Raw genomic sequence first — 19,963 nt, 5'->3', positions numbered from 1 at the left:
AAGGGAGAGAGAGCCTTTAATGCCCACAATAAGCCGCTTCATTCAGCAGCGCAGCCCAGACGCACAGCGCTCCGGAGTAGAAATTACGCACGGAGGGGCTTTTGTCTGGCAGCAGTTTAGATGTTGAAATCAATTCAATAAATCGATTGAATTTCTTTTTAATAAAAATATTTTTAAAGGCAGTACTGAATCAACTGAAACAGCGCCCTTGGGCTCCTCATAACATCAGATAATTTGTCCCCAGGGTGAATGTGCATAAAAGTACCTTAAACAGGGAACTCTCTCTCTCTCTCTCTTTCTCTCTCTCTCTCTCTCTCTCTCTCTCTCTCATTCACACACACACATTCAGAGAGAGAGAGAGAGAGTGGAATACCCAGCTGGTCCCACAAGTCCTATAATACCAAGCACAACATGCTTTACCTTCAATGAAAGCTGAGACGGGGGGACGGTTAACTGCTGGTCCTGAGATCAGCTCAGAGCTCTGAGTCCAAACCAAGGGCGTTGTTGTTTTAGCATCTTAGTTCTCCTGCATCTGCAGCACTAAACCCTCTGCTGTGCGCCGGAACTTTTATCAGACCGTAGCACGTTTAGACTCCAACCTATCAGAAGCAGGGGACTTGGATAACGCTCTTATTCTTTCCTGACCACATTTCTCTCCTGGTGTGACCGGTGTCAAAGGTGATGGTATCATTTTCTTACAGTGGGCTCCTCCTCAGGTGATGGTATGTCTTTTTGGAGATAGGACCACTTGTGGAACCTGCTAAGTTAACTGTTATATTTTTGTTGCTATCCTCTGTTTGGCTCAACCATGGCTTTCTACTCTCGGTTTGTGGTCGTGCTGCTCTATGGATGGAGTTATCTGTGCGTTGGATACTGCGCGATGCTGAAAACAGACAATTTTCCAGAGAAACGAAAGGTGGATTTTACGCAATCGGTGGATAAAAGGCGCGTTGAGAGAGAAGACCAGGATCTGCTTTTACAGGATACAATGACGGAGCACATGCAGATGCTTTACGCGAAGTACAACCGGGCTGGATTTCCCTTTAAGGACGGAAACACTGTCCGCAGTTTCAAAGCGCACTGGGGTATGTATCCAACATTTTACGCATGTTTACTGCACGAACTTCGGTCAGTCTAGAAAGGGCATTCATGTACACATAATTGTGTGGATTTGGGAAATATAAACTAGATCTGGTGACGTTTTCCGGCCTTGTTCAGCTGGAATTGTCCGCACATTACAAGTGCAGCGAAGTTTGCGTTTTATGGAGCGTGCGCGCAATTTACTGTAGGCGTATTTAACATGATAAGATGTTTAAAATCATGATGTGTTTTTTTATTTTCAACTAAAATACAAACTAAACTGAAACTAAAAGAAAAGCTTTTGAAAATAAATGTATACCACTGACGTACCCGACCTGAAACTGAAATACACCTGTTGATCCAGTCATGGAAATGGGATAAACCTGTTACCGTTTCGCTGTGCCAGGCGCAGAGATTCGAATCTGATCTTTGCATGCAACTAAGCATTGTTTGCCGGCACAACTGTTTTCAAACTTCGAGATTTTACCATCAGATAGTCTAAATAGATTCTCCCTCGAGCCAGCATCTGGCAGCCGCCCAGCCCGTCTGCTCTGCAGCAGAATTGGACGGTTCTCATTGCAGGGACCTTCTGCGTTTAAGGTGCTTTTAATGGTGTTTTCTCCATGAACTATTACAGTAACTTTAATCCTTTAAGCTTTAAATTGCTTACAGGCTACGGTGTGTCGTAGGCATTATTAAAGTCTACCCGTTTCCACTTGGGGGTCAAAGCTAGTTAGATTATACTGCCTCCTATCGCCTGGTACCTGTATGTCATAGGTAACGGGGTAGTTCACACAAATTACAAACACATTCCTTTTATTCGGTACCTCCAGCGGCAGATAATGTTGGTATTATTTCTGCCTCCACTTCAGTGCAAATGAGATTAGTTTAAGGTGTGTTGCTTAAAGCAGAAACACTGTCCTGTCTCTATGGCACAATTTCTGTGAACTATCCCTTTAATTATTGAATAATATATGCAGATACATTCTCTTATTAATAATTTGTTATTATTATTATTGTTGTGGTTAGTTTTTGAATCCTGCACATGTATTGCATTGTGTTAATAATAATACTCATTGTATACACAGGTACTATAAACGAGAAGCAGCTGCAGATTTTTAACCTCACCTCCCTCACCACGTCAGAAGACGTTCTCTCTGCCACTCTTCATTATTACATCGGGGACCTTCAGAACAGCACCCAGGGGTGTTCCAGGTCCAAAAGCTGCAGCCGCCACGGTCCCCGGAGGCACAGCCACATTCACATGGTTATCTGGAGTTTCGCCTCAGTGGATAACAAGATGAGGACTCTCGGACACTTTCGGATCAATGTGTCCACCCTCTATAGGGACTTCATATCTTGGCAGTGGAAGGACATAACCCGTGTGGTCAACCAGGCCAAACACCACGACGAGCTGCTCATTGGAATCGAAGTGGCTTCACAAGGGCCCCAGCCGTGGAAGAAACTCCTATCTGACCGCTCGCCCTACATCCTGGTCTACGCCAATGACTCTGCCATTGCAGAACCGGAAAGCGTGGTAGCAACCCTCCAGAGACACCACTCTATGGGAGGGGAGAGCTCCATTTCACACACTTTCCATAAACTGGGACTGCATGAGCGAAACGACACTGAACAAGAACAGCCGCAGTCCAGACACAAGCGCTCAGTGAATGTTCTGCTCCCTTTGCAAAACAATGAGCTTCCCGGGCCTGAGTATCCATACGAGACGACCGGCTGGGATGAGACAAGTCCGTATGAACCTTTTGAGAACAAGCAGGCTCGTCGGCCACGTAAAAAGACACGTAAGAATCAGCGGCACAAGATGCCCCTGCTGCAGTTTGATGAGCAGACTATTAAAAAGGCAAGAAAGAAGCAGTGGAACGAGCCCAGAAACTGTGCTCGAAGATACCTGAAAGTGGACTTCGCTGACATTGGATGGAGTGAATGGATTATATCACCTAAGTCGTTTGATGCCTACTACTGCTCAGGGTCCTGCCAGTTCCCCATGCCAAAGGTGAGACTTACGCACTGGTGTATAACCTGGGCCCAGTGTTAGCTTTCTCTTGGAAAACTCTGGATACATTTATTTTTTAGGCCTGTAAATGTTATTCAGATGGGTCAGGCATCGCTTTGCTTCGTTAGCCGGATTGTGAATCACTTCACAACTGAGTTTTTCTTCAGCCCTTGAACCAACATTTTCTGTGACCTGGTTTTGTTTCTTCTCTGCCGAAAAGATTACAGATTGAAACACAGGTGTCGGTGATGAAATGACGCACATCACTCTGTAATTTTAACATTTAAATATTCAGCTTTTTCATGCAATAAGGTATACATTATGTATCAGTACATCTCGCCAATAACCGCTGTTTACTGTTGCTGTTACTGCTTTGTATTAAGTTAGTTTGGATTACATTAACATCAGAAGTCCCCATCAGCAGTCTATCTGTCATATATTACAGATGATAATGCCAAAGAAACAGACAGAAATAAATCCCATATGCTTTAATTTTCAACTGCTGGGACAAACTAGCAATGTCAGACGTTCTCCTTTGTGCTTTCATCTTTCACAGTATGTTTTAGGAACTAAGGCCATCAAGACTTTGAAGATGCTCTGTGCATCAGAGCTAGATTTATATAGTTTAATAAAGACAATGTGTTGCTGTACTGAGCAGAAAATGGTCAGACTCCAGGTGATGTTGTAATAAAAGTTAAAAAAAATAGCCCGGCTCAGATGCACAGCTTTCTGCAGAGCAGGTGGCTGACCCCATCATTGGAAAACCTTAGTGCAGCTGGTAAAGCGTACCCAGTCCATGCTGATCCATGATGATCCATGCCATTCTTGAGCATTTCTCTCTTACAACTGACAGAACATACAAAGAACCGATGTCAAACATCAGCTCAGCTTTTGGCTTGTGCCCCCTGCAACAAGATAACATCACAGGTATCTTAAACATGGCTGGAATGCATAAGTCCCATCCACTTAATTCATTAGCTCTGAGTTGCTGGCTTTTGTAGTTGGATGTAATTAGTCCCAGAGGTAGGACCTCAGGCAGCCACCTCCCTCTGCTGCAGGTTTGCTGCTCAGTCCAACAGGCCTGTGATCCAGTGAGGTTGTTTCTCCTTGGTCTGGCTAAACCTTTAGAATCTGCTAAACATATTAAAAGGCGCCGTGCCTAGTTTATTGTGATGCGTGTTACTTTTTGGATCCTGCGAAGACATGAAGCTGCTGCTCAGCTGTGAGAACTGGCAGGGACAGAGCCATCACCCGGACTTTGCTCTGCCTGAAGCTGGATGTTGGAAGCACTGGACACTGATCTGGTCACAGATTATCTACACCACTGTAGGTGGATGCAGAACTACGGCATGTACAGTATTTCCAGATTGAACCAGGAACAGGATTAAAAAAATGTCTGTTACTCAATATTGTCAGAGGAAAACGGGTTTTAAAGAGATTTGTTTTATTAGTGAAGGTATGCTATACACAGTTATTATGACACGTTCTTTTCTGGATCCATTTTTAAAAGGAACTCCTGGATATAATCGAATAATCATATTTGTGTCTTTGCTCCCAGGCTCTGAAACCCTCTAACCATGCCACCATCCAGAGCATAGTGCGGGCAGTGGGTGTCGTCCCGGGCATCCCCGAGCCGTGCTGCGTCCCCGAGAAGATGTCTTCCCTCAGCATCCTCTTCTTTGACGAGGACAAGAACGTGGTCCTGAAAGTCTACCCCAACATGACTGTAGAGTCCTGTGCCTGTAGATAGTTTTCTTTTTACCTTCAACCTCCGTTTGCATAAAACTCAGTGTCACACAGAAAACAAATCGATACATGCGGCAAAATAAAACAACACTCAACTCATCCTGTTGTTCAGGGCGAAAAGACTGGTCTGTTCACAGGAAGGAACGGATCAGGTGAGGATCCTCATGGAGGATAACTGGAACACATATTAGTCCAATCTCCATGCTGCAGTTTCACCACTGGCATCACTCTTTATCTTTGTCTTCATCATCACTGCTCAGTTGTCTGTTGGGCGATTTCTGGGTGAAGGCAATCAAACACTCACCATCACGATATGCAAATAACGAGAGACAAAAACTGAAGGAAAAAAAGCGATTTGAGTTTGAACTGATGCTTCTAAACTGGAACTTGTCTTTGGTCATTACCACAAAGTCAGCTCTGCTCGCACTTGCATGGTTTTTGTTCTGTCGTGTATGTATTTATGTCTGTACTATCACTGTTATTCACTATATGAGAAGTTATTGTATAATTATTGGCTTGGCTGCTATACAGAGATATATTAGATTCCAAAGCCAGAGTTATGACATAGATGGTAGATAACCTTACGTATTTGTGTTTAGATCACTGCTCCGTTGTTGTACAGAACCCACATTTTAAGAGTTTATTATTTGCAGAAGAGTAAGCTACCTTCCATCTGGGCAGACCTTTTATACCTTTTGTTTTCTTGTAGCTTTAGGAGTAAATTTCAGATTTCATTTTGGAAGAGAAAGGGACAAAGCATATCGAAAGGAGAAACTACTACACTGAACAATGGCTGTCACCATGTGTTTATTATAAGACCACAGGACTCTGAAAGCCACTTGATGCTTGTGTGGAACTTTGAAGGCCACGTTGGCCCTGATATATTCAGAAGAAATCAAATAAATCGTGGGACTTGGCAAACATCGGGGCTTAATGTTAGTGGTTATGAGAAGCCTGATACCAGGCTGGACATATTTGTTTTTGGCCTTGTGTTAGCTCAGAACATGTTGCCTTTACATAATGTTTAAAATGATGTATTGCATACACAGCACAGAATCACATGGAGGAGAAAAAAAACTATCACAAACTGTCAAAATGCTTCTAGACGTCTGTTTTTTCAAGCAAGAGATAAAAAAAAAATCAGTATCATGACGATCTACAGTGCTGGTCTGGAATCAGACCTGCACGTTGGTTTGTATATAGCTCGATAAGTGATGTTCCCATGTCTCTGAGATAACGTTGGTGACTTTCCACCAACTTTGATTCAATTCATTGCGTTTGTCAAAGCAAACAGCTGAGAATAGTTTCTCATGGTACAAAATAATCTACAGTGAGTGAACATACTCTTTCGATAAGTGTGATGGACAGTGGAATTTATTCAGCAATGCGTTTCGAATATTTCATTAATTTGCTATGTCAGAGACATTTATTTTGTGTCAATAGCTACGAGCAGATTGTTTATATTTTGTACTGACCGACCTGTTCTAGTTTCTGCTTCCTCATCTTGTGCCAGTACAGATCTTAGTAATGTGTGCTCTACCGTGGAGAGGCCTGCTGTGTTTGTGCCAGCGCAACGCTGCAGAGAGGACGACTGAGGGGTCGGACTCAGCCGAGGTCTAAACAGCAAATATCAGTCTCACATATAAAGTTCAGCATATCAGCAGTTTACTCTACTTCACTGTGCTGTCTTGTAAATGTCATACTGTAGTTTAAGAACAAATGCTTGTACCATAAGCTTCATAAAATATATTTGTATATGGAAATGACCTTTAACATGCATCTATTTATTTTCTGTATGTTGCATATCTTGGAGAGGCGTGATCTGGGAATGGGGGACAAAAGCTCGGACATGCCGGTGGTCTTTCTATCTGTGATGGACATTTGTCACTACTAATGTGAAAAGTGTGGTGAACTGTTTAAAGGTCTCCCCTCCCACTGAGCTCCGATCCTATTTTAAAAGCAAGAACAGAATAAAAGTACACAAGGCTCAGACCCATCGCGGATTTTCTGGATTCTAAACATGATCTGCCACAGAACAAAACACAAACAAAGCAAAATACTCGTTTTATTTTCTTTGTATCTCTCTTGGTACCTGCATAAAATACAAGATCAATATTTCTGAAATTCAATAGCAAAACTTAGAAACATAGCTCTATGCACAGTATAACTGTTGTTCTACTACTTCTACTTACTGTACCATTTTATATACACAAACAGTATCTATTTTGGAGTACTGCAGTACACACCAGTACACAAAGGCAGTATGTTTGTAGTCACATTTTGCATATAATTATAGGTCTACTGCATTTTATAAATAACATATTTGTAACACAACCAGTGTCTCCCAGACAATAACAAATGCTCAACAATGACACATGGGATTTAATCACTTTCTGAGGCCTTGGGCAGTTTTTATGTCAAACCTTGTTTTGAGACACGCAGATTAAGTGATGTCATTCTGGTGGTGACCTAACTGTGCAGTAGCAGGTTTTTATTTATGTGCCCTGTAGAGAGCGTGCTCAGTAACAGAGTCGATTTTCCAGATTTGTTCACAAGTTTAAACAGGATGAATTTGTCCCTTTTTAGAGAAACAATCAGCTGGATGATGCTGTTGTAGGATCATGTCATAATGCCTTAACTTGGCATATTTCTTTGATGACCAGTGTTATGTTACCCTGTTGCTTGATTAGGGAAAAACAAAACACATAAACCCCTTTTCTAAAGAGAAATTGGCTTAAATGGACAATTTAATTTGGCTATCGGGACAGATCCACATAGACATAAAACCCAACTTAAACTGACCAGTCTTTCTGAAAACAGAAACTCTGTGTGGAATATTAACAAACACAGCTGTATCCTGAAATCAGTGGTCACTACTTTAAGGCCACAGCTTGTCTAGGAATTTTAGGGAAGTCCATACACAGACGTCACATTCACACATTCATCAGATAAAATTCACTCACCCAGTTTTTAAGGTTTACACAAAAGAACAAGAAGCTTGGATTGTACAAAGTGTGTATTTTTGATGCTTGTGCTTTACAGTATATACACTGACACGTGGTGAACTAACACTAAACCTAATGTGGTTAGAAATGGAAGATGAGTATCTTTTTTAACCCTAAGCTCCTGAAACCTCCTCGCGGTAAATGGTGAAGTTTTCAACGAAATTTGGCCTGTTCCTCCTCACAACATCAGACAGAGCAGAACCGTTCTTTCCTTTGAGAAGCTGGGAACCGCAGAGTTGACTCAGGTTCAAAAAGGTAAATATTTTTCAGGTCTGTGGGATGTTCACACTCTGTGACTTGAGTGGAGAAGGTGTTGATATTTTAGTGTGTCTAGATCGGGCAGCTCAGGATAACACTGTTGATGCTTGGTAGCGCAGACGTTTCATGTTTGGGATAGTACTGCGAGGTGCTTAGATGCCGTCTGTGTTTGCTGTGCAGTTTCTTGCCTTTTTGCAACAAACAAATTCTCTCAGATGTCTCACAGATTTCTCTGCCAGTCACCAGCCTTCGTGAGCTTCCAGGAAAAAGTGTCTGACAACTATTTAATTTTTAAAAAAGCAAATTTACCAGTCTTCCATATTATAAATACTGTATATGAGTGTTAATGCATGAGTAACTGGAGTTAAAAGAAAGTGCATTAAATCCAAACTTTGCCATTGCGACGTGTTCTTGCATGAAAAGTACTTTCATGAATCCTGGCATGTGACAATGCACAGCTTACTCTCATTACATAACTCTGAAGTAACACACACAGATGCATTTACTATTCCCACTACACTTGATGCAGCAACGAGGACTTGATCCCCCTCTGGCTTCCCACCCACAAACACTGGCAGCTGTGTTTGATTGACTTTGGTGTGGCTGTGGAGAACCTCAGTAGCTTTTATGTATTATACTTTTTAGCTTCAATGCCAAAAAGCCTCAACTACTTTAGCAGGAGCCTGTATTAAACAAAACAACGGCAATAAATACATAATAACTACACAATCGAACTCAAAACTGAATCTGAGACTATTAGAACTTTACAAAGTAATGACCTGATTGCAGCTACAGAACCCGAGGATCTCCACCATGGCTGTCGGGGGGAGAGTAAGGACATGCCCATGAAGTTTTGTTGTCACGGTGTGTAATGGAAGAAAAAAATGACAAGTCTCAGAAGTCCGTGTCCCACCCAGAAAGCTCATCAGGAGGACTGTCCTCATCCGGAGGGTAGCTGTCAAAGTAGCTGTGATCTGTTGGTCCTGTGAGCTAGTGTGGAGGAAACGGTGAGAGATCGTTTCCTGCATTAGTCACTAAAACCATCACAGGAGCATCTGAATTCAAAACTTATTTCATTTGTAGGGAAGCAGCAGAAATCAGACGTGAATCTTTTCCCACCTCCTTCATGCAAATGTTTTTTTTGCTAATTCTCTAGAACTTGCATGGACCTCTGCTTTTACCAGTTTGAACAAACGTCTATACTTACTTCTCTTTTCAGTGGAGATGGTAAAGTCTTTGCCTTCAGTCCCTCCCAGTTGAAGCCGTTAAACCACCTTTAGACACATAACAGCATTTACACAGAGCATATCAAACACGTCAGGACGTCAGTCTGTATAAGTTCAACTCTGCCAGCACACAGGTAAAGTTTGATACTAGAGTTCCCTGACAATTAACTCGTCTTCCCCTGTTTATGCCCCTTTCCTTGGACAAACCTGTCTGTCTTCATATTGTTCTCATAAAGGAAAATAGTTCTAAATAACAAGACTGCAGTAAGCCCGATAATTGAATATACTTTATTAATATGTTTCCCACTGCTTTTGTACAGTGTGTGCAGCGATCATCTAATTGCTGAGGTCATAAACCAGCGGCCCACATTCATAATTTTCAATCAGTGTTCATTTGCACAGCTAATCTCCCCGGTGAGATCAGCAACAAAGTGAGTCATTTCCTTCTTACCTGTGCTTCTTGATATCTGTTATTCCGTTTTTGAGATTACCCAGTCGCTCTGAGGGATTCCGCCTGTAAAGTTCACCACAGTGGGAAATTATTAGTTTATTATTAGTTTATTTTCTTGACCTGAAGAAACCTGAAGTTTCTTTTCCTGTATTATTCTTTGCTTTGTCCAAATTTGCCTTTTTTTTTTTTCAGCTAAATTCCAACCCTCAACCCTCGAAGGCTGGTGTTAGTTTTGACTGGCTCACATGATTAACCACCATCTAACCTGTCAGGTAATTGTCTTCACCTCACTCATCACCAGGTGCTGTCCTGAGACTTTTAGTGGACAAGCAGTAAAAGCGATGGACTGGAGGATTCAGTATTTTCTAGCTTCATTCTTTGGATTGCCTGTAGGATCCTGTACCTGCACAGCTTGCGGATGAGGTCCTCAGGTCTTTTGCTGATCTTCTTGGGGAAATCCATCTTCTCGATGCCTTTCAAGATGAAAGTGTATGTCATCATCTGGTCACTGCCTGAGAACGGAGGACTGTGGGGTGGAGAAAACAGCTATGAACAGTGCACATGTGTCAGCAGACGGTAAAGACTGAAACTCAGCAGGAGATAGAAGGGATAACTAGAATAAGGTTGATTGTAAGGTGCTCTCACAAAACCTGGTACCTGGGCTGGAATCACAGATGCACTAACCTGCCAGTAAGAAGCTCGAACACCAGGATGCCAAGAGACCAGAAGTCCACACTGAAGTTGTGGCCTTTGTTGAGGATAATCTCAGGGGCCACATACTCCGGTGTCCCACAGAAGGTCCATGTCTTTTGGCCACATCTGATCTTTTTGGCAAAACCAAAGTCAACCTGGAAAGACAGAACTGATTGGATATCTCTAAGAAGTCCATTATGGAGCACTTGAGGCTTTTCTCCACAATAAATTTAGAAGAAACCAATTTCACAATGTGAATTCATGACCTGATCTGACCAATGAAAACTACTAAAAACCATGAACACTTGGAGTAAAACAGCAAAATCTCACCAGTTTGATGTATCCCTCAGTATCCAGCATGAGATTCTCAGGCTTCAGGTCTCTGTAGAGGACACCTTTACGATGGAGGTAGTCGAAAGCCTCTGTGACACAGCCAACGCAGAATTTGGCAGTAGGTTCGTCAAAACTCCCCCTGCAGACAAGAAAGACACATTTTAGAGGTTTTGCTGACGTGCAGGCACAGAGGCTGCGCTGTAAGATAATACGCCTTAATCTCCTCCTTAGATGATAACCTAACAACAATACCATCACTTTGTGCCAGAAGCCAGCAGCAAAATGATGTGACATTTTAAAATGTGTCTTCAGTCTGTGGCAGGTGTCTCTACCTGTCTCGGAGCAGACTCCAGATCTCTCCACCCAGACAGGCCTCCAGCAGCATGTACACGTACTTGTTGTCCTTGAACGTGCGATACAGTCTGGAGTAAGAGAAGCACAGACGAGTTAAGCTTCAAAGTAAAAGGTCTGACCTTCATAATAATAGAACAACTCTCATTTCATTATCACTGTGGATAGAGAGCAATATTAGTTAATAAGTTCAGAATCACTGGAGAAAATAAGCTGCAGTAGTAGTTTAATAAAGTATATCAGTCAGGTTTGATTTCCTACTGTTAAGCAGTCAAACTACATGAAAAAAGCAAAACTAGTGATCCAAAACAGATCATGCTGTTTGCAGTTATCATTACAGTTTGACTGGGTATATTTAAAAGCATTGCTGCACAAATTATAGCTTTAATTTGGAAACTAATGTGGTATTCATTGACCCCTGTGGTGATATTTTCAGCATGTACAGCCTTAAAATCAAAGCCACTTGAGACAGCAAAGCAGCTCACCAACATTCATCCTCCTGGGAAATAGATTCAAATATAAAAAAAGAGTTAAAACCTATGAAAAAGGTAAAGTAAATACATGGTGTGTATGAAAACGAGGTCAGCAAGGAGCCATGTTTCAGAAGGTGAAGAATGGCTTTAATATCTGAGTCTGTTCCACTGCATATGCTGAAATTGGATCATCGTAGTCTCACAAAAGGCAAAGAAAAGCTGCTGCTGTAATATTTCAGAACAAATAACTACATTTTCATATCAGCCATCTCAATATCCCCAGTCATTCTACCCCATTGAGAAGATGTAAACTGCTTGAGGCCTCGATACTGATCTCATCAAAAACTAATAAGCGCTGCACTGTTTTCCCAGACTAATGGGGCAGAGCTTCATCATGTGGGATAAAGAATGGAAACGGGTTTGGAGGCTGAGCAGCAGGACTGACTTGACGATAAAAGGCGAGCGAGCCTCAGCGAGAATCTTCCTCTCCGAATGGATGTGCTCCTCCTGCCTGTTGTCCACGACGTGCTTCTTCTTGATGACCTTCAGTGCAAAGGTGATGTCCTTGCCCTTAAACTTCACCTGCAGATGGAAATAACAGGGCAACATTAAAAACATTACACTGACAACGAATACTTCCAAAAATATGTACAGTAGAACCAGATACACCATATTCTTTAGTCCATGTCTAAACCCAGTGCCTACATTACCCTCAATGCAACTGGGCTACTATATGACTCTCTGGTGTGCTTTGCTAGTAGCAGCTAATGTAGACATGAGCCGCTGGAATCAAAGTTTATTGGTATCAGAATGGTTGAGAGAACACAAACTCTTCTTTACACTCACAGTTCTGTCCTTAGTCAATGTGTGAGCAGCTTTTTTTGTTTTGGTTTCAGGATTTCAACAGGTAGACAAATAGACAGAATCTGTCTTTCTGTAATGTTATTTATTGACCAAATGACTAATCGATAATGATGCAGAGTTTCTGGTCTCACCAGTTCTACTCGTCCAAATCCACCGACTCCGAGAGTAGCTATGACCTCCAGGTGGTCGAAGGGCCTGGAGGAGGAGAAGGCCGACACCATGTCCTTCAGCTGGATGACATCAGGAGACAGTGGCTGACTCTGGTGCCTTGACACCGACCTCCTGGGTGGAGACACAGGTGGACCAAGGATGGGATTCAAAAATCCAGGTTGGTTATGGCTCAGTTTTCACCGTACACAAAGGGCTGTCCGTTGATTCTCAGGTGAATGATCGAAGGAAACCCATATGCCCGACAAGGCCTTGAATATTTTTGGCACAGTTGAGCAGCCTCAGTACCTACCTCGCATGTCTCTTCTTGTCGTCACGATCGAGCGTTGCCACGTAGCCTTGGAGGTATTTCTGCAGCTCGTTGAAGGTGCCCACCGTCTGATCAAATGTCCTAGAAAAACAACAGCTGCACATCAGCAGTGCATCCACTGGCATGTTGGCTGACTGGCTCCATAACCTCAACTTTAATTTCACAGCTTTCGTCTCCTTGTTCACATCAAGGCCCTTTTAAACTTCAAGTGTCACAATACTCACTCTCTGTCAATGACGAGGCACTCCACCCCGTTCTCATCAGCAATGATATTGGCTGACCTGACGTCGTCACTGAAAGGCACAGACACGTTAGGAAATCCTTCGGTACTGAAGTGTATTCAGAAATTATTGTGGGAAATGATCACAGCAGTGTTTCATCAAGTAAAAGCAATTTATGAAACATCCTCTATCCTTCAGGGAAGGTTACAACCAAAAAGATTAAAAACCCGCTGTAACATAAGGGAACTGTTACCCATTACACAGGGTCCAGCTTTATTAATACGATTAGAGTGAAATAGATTCACTAGAAACGTTTCTTAGCTCTGTGTGTTCCTGTCATTATTTTCAGTATAGACAGCAGGTAGACGGTAACATTACAGTCTGTGCTGATATTTGAGGTGTGTTTTTACCTTATGAGTGCTTTCTCTCCAAAGTAGTCTCCCTTCTGCAGTGTGTTGATGATCTGTGGCACCCGGTGGGCACCAGTAGTCTGGGTCACCTTTACCTGCACGACACAGTTAGCAGCACCTTTAAAGCTCTGGAGCTTTGACAGGTGCCTTCACTTTTCTCCAGCATTGTCAAAACTTAAGATTAGAAGAAATTGCAGTAACTGACGTGTTGAGTTATAGTAATTGGAACATTATGGACTATGAGTGATTAAATAGTGTTGATGCACTTTTAGATTTTCTTGACATGCTGTCAAAATAGACACATTCATTGTAAGGTGCTGCCTACTGGTTTCAACAAAAACCCTCCAGCAGCCTGGATTTCCTGAAGCTTCTTTATCATTTCTGAAGCTTTAAAAGCCTCCTCAAAGTCAAATGTCCCACCTGTGGCACCGAACCGCTGAAAGAAATGCCAGTGACGTCACAGCCGTAATGGCCAGAGTGTGTTTTTAGCTAAGTGTCCCATTTGACCTGTGTGACCTTCACTTCCCCTGTTTCTCCTGGTGCAGGGGCTCTCAGTTTATTCCCTCCCTGGTCTGGGTGTATGAGGGGGGGGGCAGTAGATCCATTTCCTGTATTTGCCCCCGTCCTCCCAAACAACATGCGTGTGGATCTGGTGTGGTTAGCGTAGCACTGACGAGCTGCATTCTCTCGTCATCTCATAATGACATTCTGACGGTCCCTGTGGACACCACTGGGCCCGCTCCATCTCGCCTCGCTCCGCCGGTGTCGGGTTGCTGACTTATCAGACAGACAGCAGGGGAGTCATGAGCCCACACCTCCCAGGCTCACATACACTTTGACCACCGTATTGTTTTACTGGAGCATTGATCAAAACTGGTCTGTTTTCCTTCATGCTTTAAGTAACTTGTCTTTTAGCCGTTCTGAGTTTAGACATGGGGTCAACCCTGTCTGCTATGGTCTGGTACAAAACCCCAAATTACTCTCAAAGAGTTAATTGCATAAAGATTTACTTGCAGTCCTGCATGACTCTAGTCCTGGGAGACTAGTGTTGTTTCTGCAGCCATTCAACAGGCAGATAACAGTCATGCTGACTGGTGTGAAAAGCCTGTACTGCAAAGACTGGAGCAACAGCCTGAACAGCACAGTACAGATACAGTCATACAGTGTTATCTAACCGAGGCACTGGAGGATTTATTTTGTGGTTAGGACAGGATTACGGATTGTGTCTCTGGCCTTAACTGTAGATTGTGTCAGGAATCTCTGCAGTGCATCTTATTTAAACCATATTTTCATAATAACAACTATTAAAAAATTAAAGTTGTCTGTCTAGAGAATTGTAGAATTATTGTTAAGTAGCGATATATCCATCAAGTCGAAGGTGCCGGTCATGGACCATTTAAGAGCAACTAACCTGAAAAGATTGAAATATTTTTATTTTATTTTATTGGGACCTTAAATGTCTCATGTTGTTTGACTGAACACATTCGACACAACAATAAATATCTAGGCCAAAGTTTGATATTAATAATTAGTTGAATAAAATAAAGGTCTTAAAGGTTTTAGGACATTTTGGGTTAATGAATTATTTCCTGTAGTTTGGTCAGAGATGCATCTTCAGGGTCTAGTCTTTGGGTTTAAAGTCAGACTTAGTAAAGAGTAAGAGTTGTAAGTTGAACATTACCTTTCCCTGTGCGATGATGTAGAAGGTGCTGCCCTCCTCTCCCTCCCGGATGACGTACTCTCCTTTGTCATAGTATTCCTAAAGGTGGTGGGAGAGGAGGGGGGAGGATAGCAGTCAGAACTGAAGCATTACATTGATTTAACCATCGACTGGGCCCCTCTGATTCCTGGTAGCTGATCCCCTGCGGGATGAGAGCTGGAGTTCAGCCATCAGTGCTGCTCAGGGACGGGATCTGGGAGCTCATGGGATTAATGAAATATAGGTCAATAGTATATGTTGATTATGATGTTTTTAATGTCTGCCATGGGGGTCTTTGAAGGTGGTCAGCATATGTGTCTGACACCAGGGCCTACATCAATATTTATTTAAGTTTGGATTAAAATGGGCTGCAGTCCATTTCATGTATAACACAGCAGAAATGAAAAACATATGCCCATCACATGTTCACGGAGGTGACTCCACATTTATTTTTGCTGACCGAGGCCCCAAAATCCCAAAGTACACAAATTATACTAATATGAAACTAAGAAAAGCAAAGAATCTTGGCATTTATTAATTAACTTATCAACTGAGTGGGGTCAGAGCAGCCAGCAAGCTCACCCCACCGTCGCTCCATCACAATCACATCCTAGCTCTCTCTCTCTTTATACATTCACTACAAGAAAGAACCTAAAGCCAGCCAATAGAAATGTAGTATTCTCTCCAAATATATTGTTATATATGTTATACATTTATAACCCATTTATAATTTTCTTTTGTTAGCCTTGAAGTGCCCTGATATTTGACTATAACAGATACCTGCCAGCCAAACAGAAACAAGTGGTTTCTATAGGCCTGGTATAAACTGACACTGTACCTCCAGTGGTCTCCACACTCGGACTCACTCTGACTCAATCGGACACAGTTGGACTCAATTAGACTTACTTGGACTCATTTAGACTCACTGGGACTCACTCAGACTCAATTGGACATACTCAGACTCACTCGGACACATTTGGACACACTCGAACTCACTCTGATGCAGTCGGATTCACTAGGACAGACTCGGACTCACCCAGACACACTCAGACTCGCTCAGACACATTTGGACACACTCGGACTCATTCTGACTCACTTGAACACATTTGGACACACTCAAACTCTCTCTGATGCAGTCGGATTCACTAGGACACACTCGGACTCGCTCAGACACACTCGGACTCACTCAGACACACTCGGACTCACTTAGACTCACCCAGACACACTCAGACTCACTCAGACACATTTGGACACACTCGGACTCATTCTGACTCACTCGGACACATTTAGACACTCAAACTCACTCTGATGCAGTCGGATTCACTAGGACACACTCGGACTTGCTCGAACACACTCAGACTCACACTGACATACTTGGATTCACTCAGATTCACTGACACACTCTGAAAGACTCCTGCTGGTGCAGAAATAAGATCACACTTCACTGAGAACATTTGTTTTAGTGTTTCATGTGCATCATAAAACTGAGCGGCTCGTTGAAATATTCTTGAATGAAACACTGAGGTACAGTATGTTCCCTCTGTCTGCTGAGCTCTCATTCAGAGACAGCTTCCTGCACTTCATGCTGTCAGTCTCTCTGTCCAAACCAAACCTAAGACACCGGCCCAAACACAGCACGAAAGCCAGGCTGCTGAGTCAGCTGCCGAGCTGCCATGACGCCCTGCATCCTGAAGCTTTTGGGTGAAGAAGTGGACGTGCAAAGAATGAAGGTGTCCAGGATGCAATGCTTTCTGGGATGGAAGCCAAATTCCCACAGCTGAGACAACTGTCCTCAGCTATAATCCGTCTGACTATAGAGGGCTGTGGTGAATAGTGGACAAACAAATCAGAGCAACCACGTGTAAACATTCCCTGGTGTTTACTCTTGTCAGAACTCTTGACACAAGTGGCATTTTCCTTGAATGTCCGAGCTTGTTTATGCTTCAGGAGAGCCTAGTGTAACACCCGTCCATGACAGCGGAGACAGCATGCCAGGGTTTTGTTTATAAAGCCCCTCCACTGGGAGGTGCAGAGACTGTGCAGCAGAGCGACAGAATTGGAACTGGGTCTCTGGTTTGTTAGAGGACCCTGCCGAGGTCGAATGCTGAACCTGAGCCAAACATTTACCTCTTCGGGAAAGGAAGGACTCACTAAAGGTCTTTAAAACACGTCTTCAAGTGCCCTGATCCCCATCCTGACCATCTAGTCGCTCTGACTGGGTTTAGCCACGTCTCTGTTAGCTCTTGATGTGTCGTCCTATTTTCAGTCAGTCACAGCACATATTCAAACAAATTCCTCTCTGCCGTCAGTGGCAGACACACTAAAACACAGACTGAACCTATTTTCAAGACTGCCCCAGGTGGACTAGTTGTCCTGTGAAGCTCATTGAACGCATCGTGATGCCTTTGATTTGATAAAATCAGACATAAACCTGTGCAAATATTTTAATAGTTGTTGTTCACAGGGCTATTGATTATGGCAACCAGACACTGGCTCAGTGCAAACAGGGACGTGTGAGCAGGCCTGAACAATGTGAATCTATTCTTGTATGTACTTTCAGAGAGCAACAAGGAGTTCCCTAAATGAGACAACTGTGTCTCAGCAGTCAGCAGACACATTAAGTAATAAACATGTCTTGGAGCCAATAAAGAGTATTCATGATTCTAGTTTTTCAGGCTGCTGGGTGTCTCGGCAGCACACGGTCACAGACTGTGTCCTGCTATCACAGCCTGCTTTTATCTTATAGCTCTGACACTGAGTAGCTTCCTGATTTTAGCAGCAGAGCTGGGCATCAAATGATACGAGGCGAGGTGTGTGTGTGTATATATATATATATACAGTATGTGTGAGCTTTCTAACTTGGATAATGCAATGAAAATGTCACACACCTCATATTATTCCCTCCCTGGAGACAAACACATCCTGAGTCAGATTGTTAGCCAAACTGAGCGTCCAAGTCCAGAGCAGCAGTGCTGGGCTGCAGGACTCAGGGTTGGCCTGTCACTTTGTGTGATGACATTATGAGGCATCACAGGCAGAAAATAAAGACCTGCCATCAGAGCTTTCCAGATCAAACTCTAATCTGCAGATCAGACCAAAAACCTGACAGAGGATCTTAAAAACAAGGTACTCACAACTGAACCCCCTTCACACACACACACACACACCCACCCACACACACACACACACACACACTCTCTCTCTCTCTAAAAACACAAGACACATGTGATTCCTTCCCCCACTGTTAAGAAGCATCATTACTATCTGTCAGATTCTCAGTGAGTATCTGCACCACTATTAGGTTTCAGCTGCATGACCCCCCCACCCTCTACCTCCCTGAAACAAGATACAATCAGCTCCATCAGAAATGACCGAATAAGGAAACTCTCTTGTAGTGGAACGTAGCAGGACGAGCAGTGAGTGCAGGGAACGTCCTTGAGGTCTTCATTGTGAAAAGATGCTGAGAAAAGCTGTTTCTGACTCAGAGCTGCTGAAATACAATGCTCATGGAGGAAACATGGAGCGAGCCATTCTCTGCATGCTGCAACACACACACACATTCACTTTTAGACATTTGTATGTTCTCACACCAAAAGCCTGTCGCTCCCTCATCTTTAAGAAATCACTCGTCCCCCATTTGAATAAACACGTTCTGGGGCCTTGGTCAAATAATTACGGTAACAATATACAGCGCCCAGCGATGACAGGAATAATATCAGCTCCGTTCATCAACGAGGTAATTTGTGAGGACTTGCCGACTGGAGGTAGAAGGAATATGCTGACACTTAGTAATGGTATATGGCCAAATGGTAATGATATTTTGACAGCAGCTATCTGCGATGCCGGCGCTCCCATGAGCCGCCAGATGGTTGTGCAACACTCAGGCAATACAATGAAAAGTCAGATTGCCCCTCCACTAGAAACACAGATACTTTGACAGAATAACTTACCACCTCGAGGCAGTCCACTATTTTGCTTAGTTTGTCCTCTGGTAGGTTAGCCAAGAGCGAAACACTGACAGAAAAGACAGAACACAGGTGCTGAGCATTAACTTCTATATATTATAATACAAATTCCTACACATGCAATGCCAGGGAGCGTCTATGGACAGAACATATATTTTCTCGGGAGGTGGCAGAGACCGTCCAAACCAGACTAAAAACAGAGCTTAAAAAAAGGTCCACGACTTAATCAATCGTCAATCAAGACTTTTTTCTTTGGAACTTTTCTGCCCCCTAGTGGTCCAGGATTGCTTAACGCAGCTTTAAATGTAGGTACAGTTGTAGCCACTTTAAGATGCACTCTGGTTGTTTTGGCCCCCGACTATCACATAGCTTGATGGAGGTGTCGTAGTCATATTTCTACTGTGCCCTCTAATAAAAAAATCCCATTTTGTTCATCAACAGAGAAAATGTTCTTTTGCCTTTGTCCTACATTTAACTTTATTATGTATTGCATGTTGTTCATTACGTCATAACATTGTGGCGATGCTGTTTTTTTGGGGGCTAACCTCCGGAGGAAGTTGCGGTACTGTTCGTGTCGTGTCTCAGCCGTCCTCCTCATGATGTTCTGAAACACCTCCCGGTCCAAGACCCATGTGCGCACGTTATTCACCGCTGTAAAAGAAACAGGCACATCCATTAGAAAGTGGAACATGATCC

General features: G+C 43.1%; 2 protein-coding genes across 2 annotated transcripts in view; one reads left to right on the top strand and one right to left on the bottom strand.

Moving 5' to 3' along the window:
• Positions 1-390: 390 nt before the first annotated feature.
• Positions 391-6,672, top strand: bmp3 (bone morphogenetic protein 3). The gene is made up of 3 exons (XM_026320678.1): positions 391-1,085; positions 2,169-3,094; positions 4,653-6,672. The coding sequence occupies exons 1-3, from the start codon at positions 809-811 to the stop codon at positions 4,842-4,844; spliced, it is 1,395 nt and encodes a 464-aa protein (XP_026176463.1). The 5' UTR covers positions 391-808; the 3' UTR covers positions 4,845-6,672.
• Positions 6,673-8,961: 2,289 nt separating this feature from the next.
• prkg2 (protein kinase cGMP-dependent 2) overlaps positions 8,962-19,963 on the bottom strand; it is an 18,931-nt gene continuing 7,929 nt past the window's right edge. Inside the window, exons 5-19 of the mRNA XM_026320854.1 lie at positions 19,813-19,918; positions 19,253-19,316; positions 15,285-15,362; positions 13,604-13,698; positions 13,197-13,265; positions 12,955-13,053; positions 12,626-12,776; positions 12,076-12,212; positions 11,139-11,228; positions 10,804-10,945; positions 10,465-10,628; positions 10,184-10,306; positions 9,781-9,843; positions 9,311-9,377; positions 8,962-9,093 (exon numbers count right to left, since the gene is read on the bottom strand). Coding sequence (XP_026176639.1) covers positions 8,998-9,093; positions 9,311-9,377; positions 9,781-9,843; positions 10,184-10,306; positions 10,465-10,628; positions 10,804-10,945; positions 11,139-11,228; positions 12,076-12,212; positions 12,626-12,776; positions 12,955-13,053; positions 13,197-13,265; positions 13,604-13,698; positions 15,285-15,362; positions 19,253-19,316; positions 19,813-19,918 — 1,544 coding nt within the window. The 3' untranslated portion in view covers positions 8,962-8,997. The remainder of the gene's footprint in view (positions 9,094-9,310; positions 9,378-9,780; positions 9,844-10,183; positions 10,307-10,464; positions 10,629-10,803; positions 10,946-11,138; positions 11,229-12,075; positions 12,213-12,625; positions 12,777-12,954; positions 13,054-13,196; positions 13,266-13,603; positions 13,699-15,284; positions 15,363-19,252; positions 19,317-19,812; positions 19,919-19,963) is intronic.

The sequence above is a fragment of the Mastacembelus armatus genome, chromosome 9 (genome assembly GCF_900324485.2).
Source record: "Mastacembelus armatus chromosome 9, fMasArm1.2, whole genome shotgun sequence".
In the NCBI taxonomy this organism is placed as follows: domain Eukaryota; kingdom Metazoa; phylum Chordata; class Actinopteri; order Synbranchiformes; family Mastacembelidae; genus Mastacembelus; species Mastacembelus armatus.
The sequence above is the reverse complement of the archived record's forward strand: the minus strand, read 5'-3'. Positions and strand labels throughout refer to the sequence as shown.

Bases quoted from the DNA above. Each gene is read 5' to 3' on its own strand.
- bmp3 (XM_026320678.1), top strand. From the start codon at position 809: ATGGCTTTCTACTCTCGGTTTGTGGTCGTGCTGCTCTATGGATGGAGT. The intron at 1,086-2,168 runs GTATGTATCCAA...TTGTATACACAG, and splicing joins CAGTTTCAAAGCGCACTGGG to GTACTATAAACGAGAAGCAG. The intron at 3,095-4,652 runs GTGAGACTTACG...CTTTGCTCCCAG, and splicing joins GCCAGTTCCCCATGCCAAAG to GCTCTGAAACCCTCTAACCA.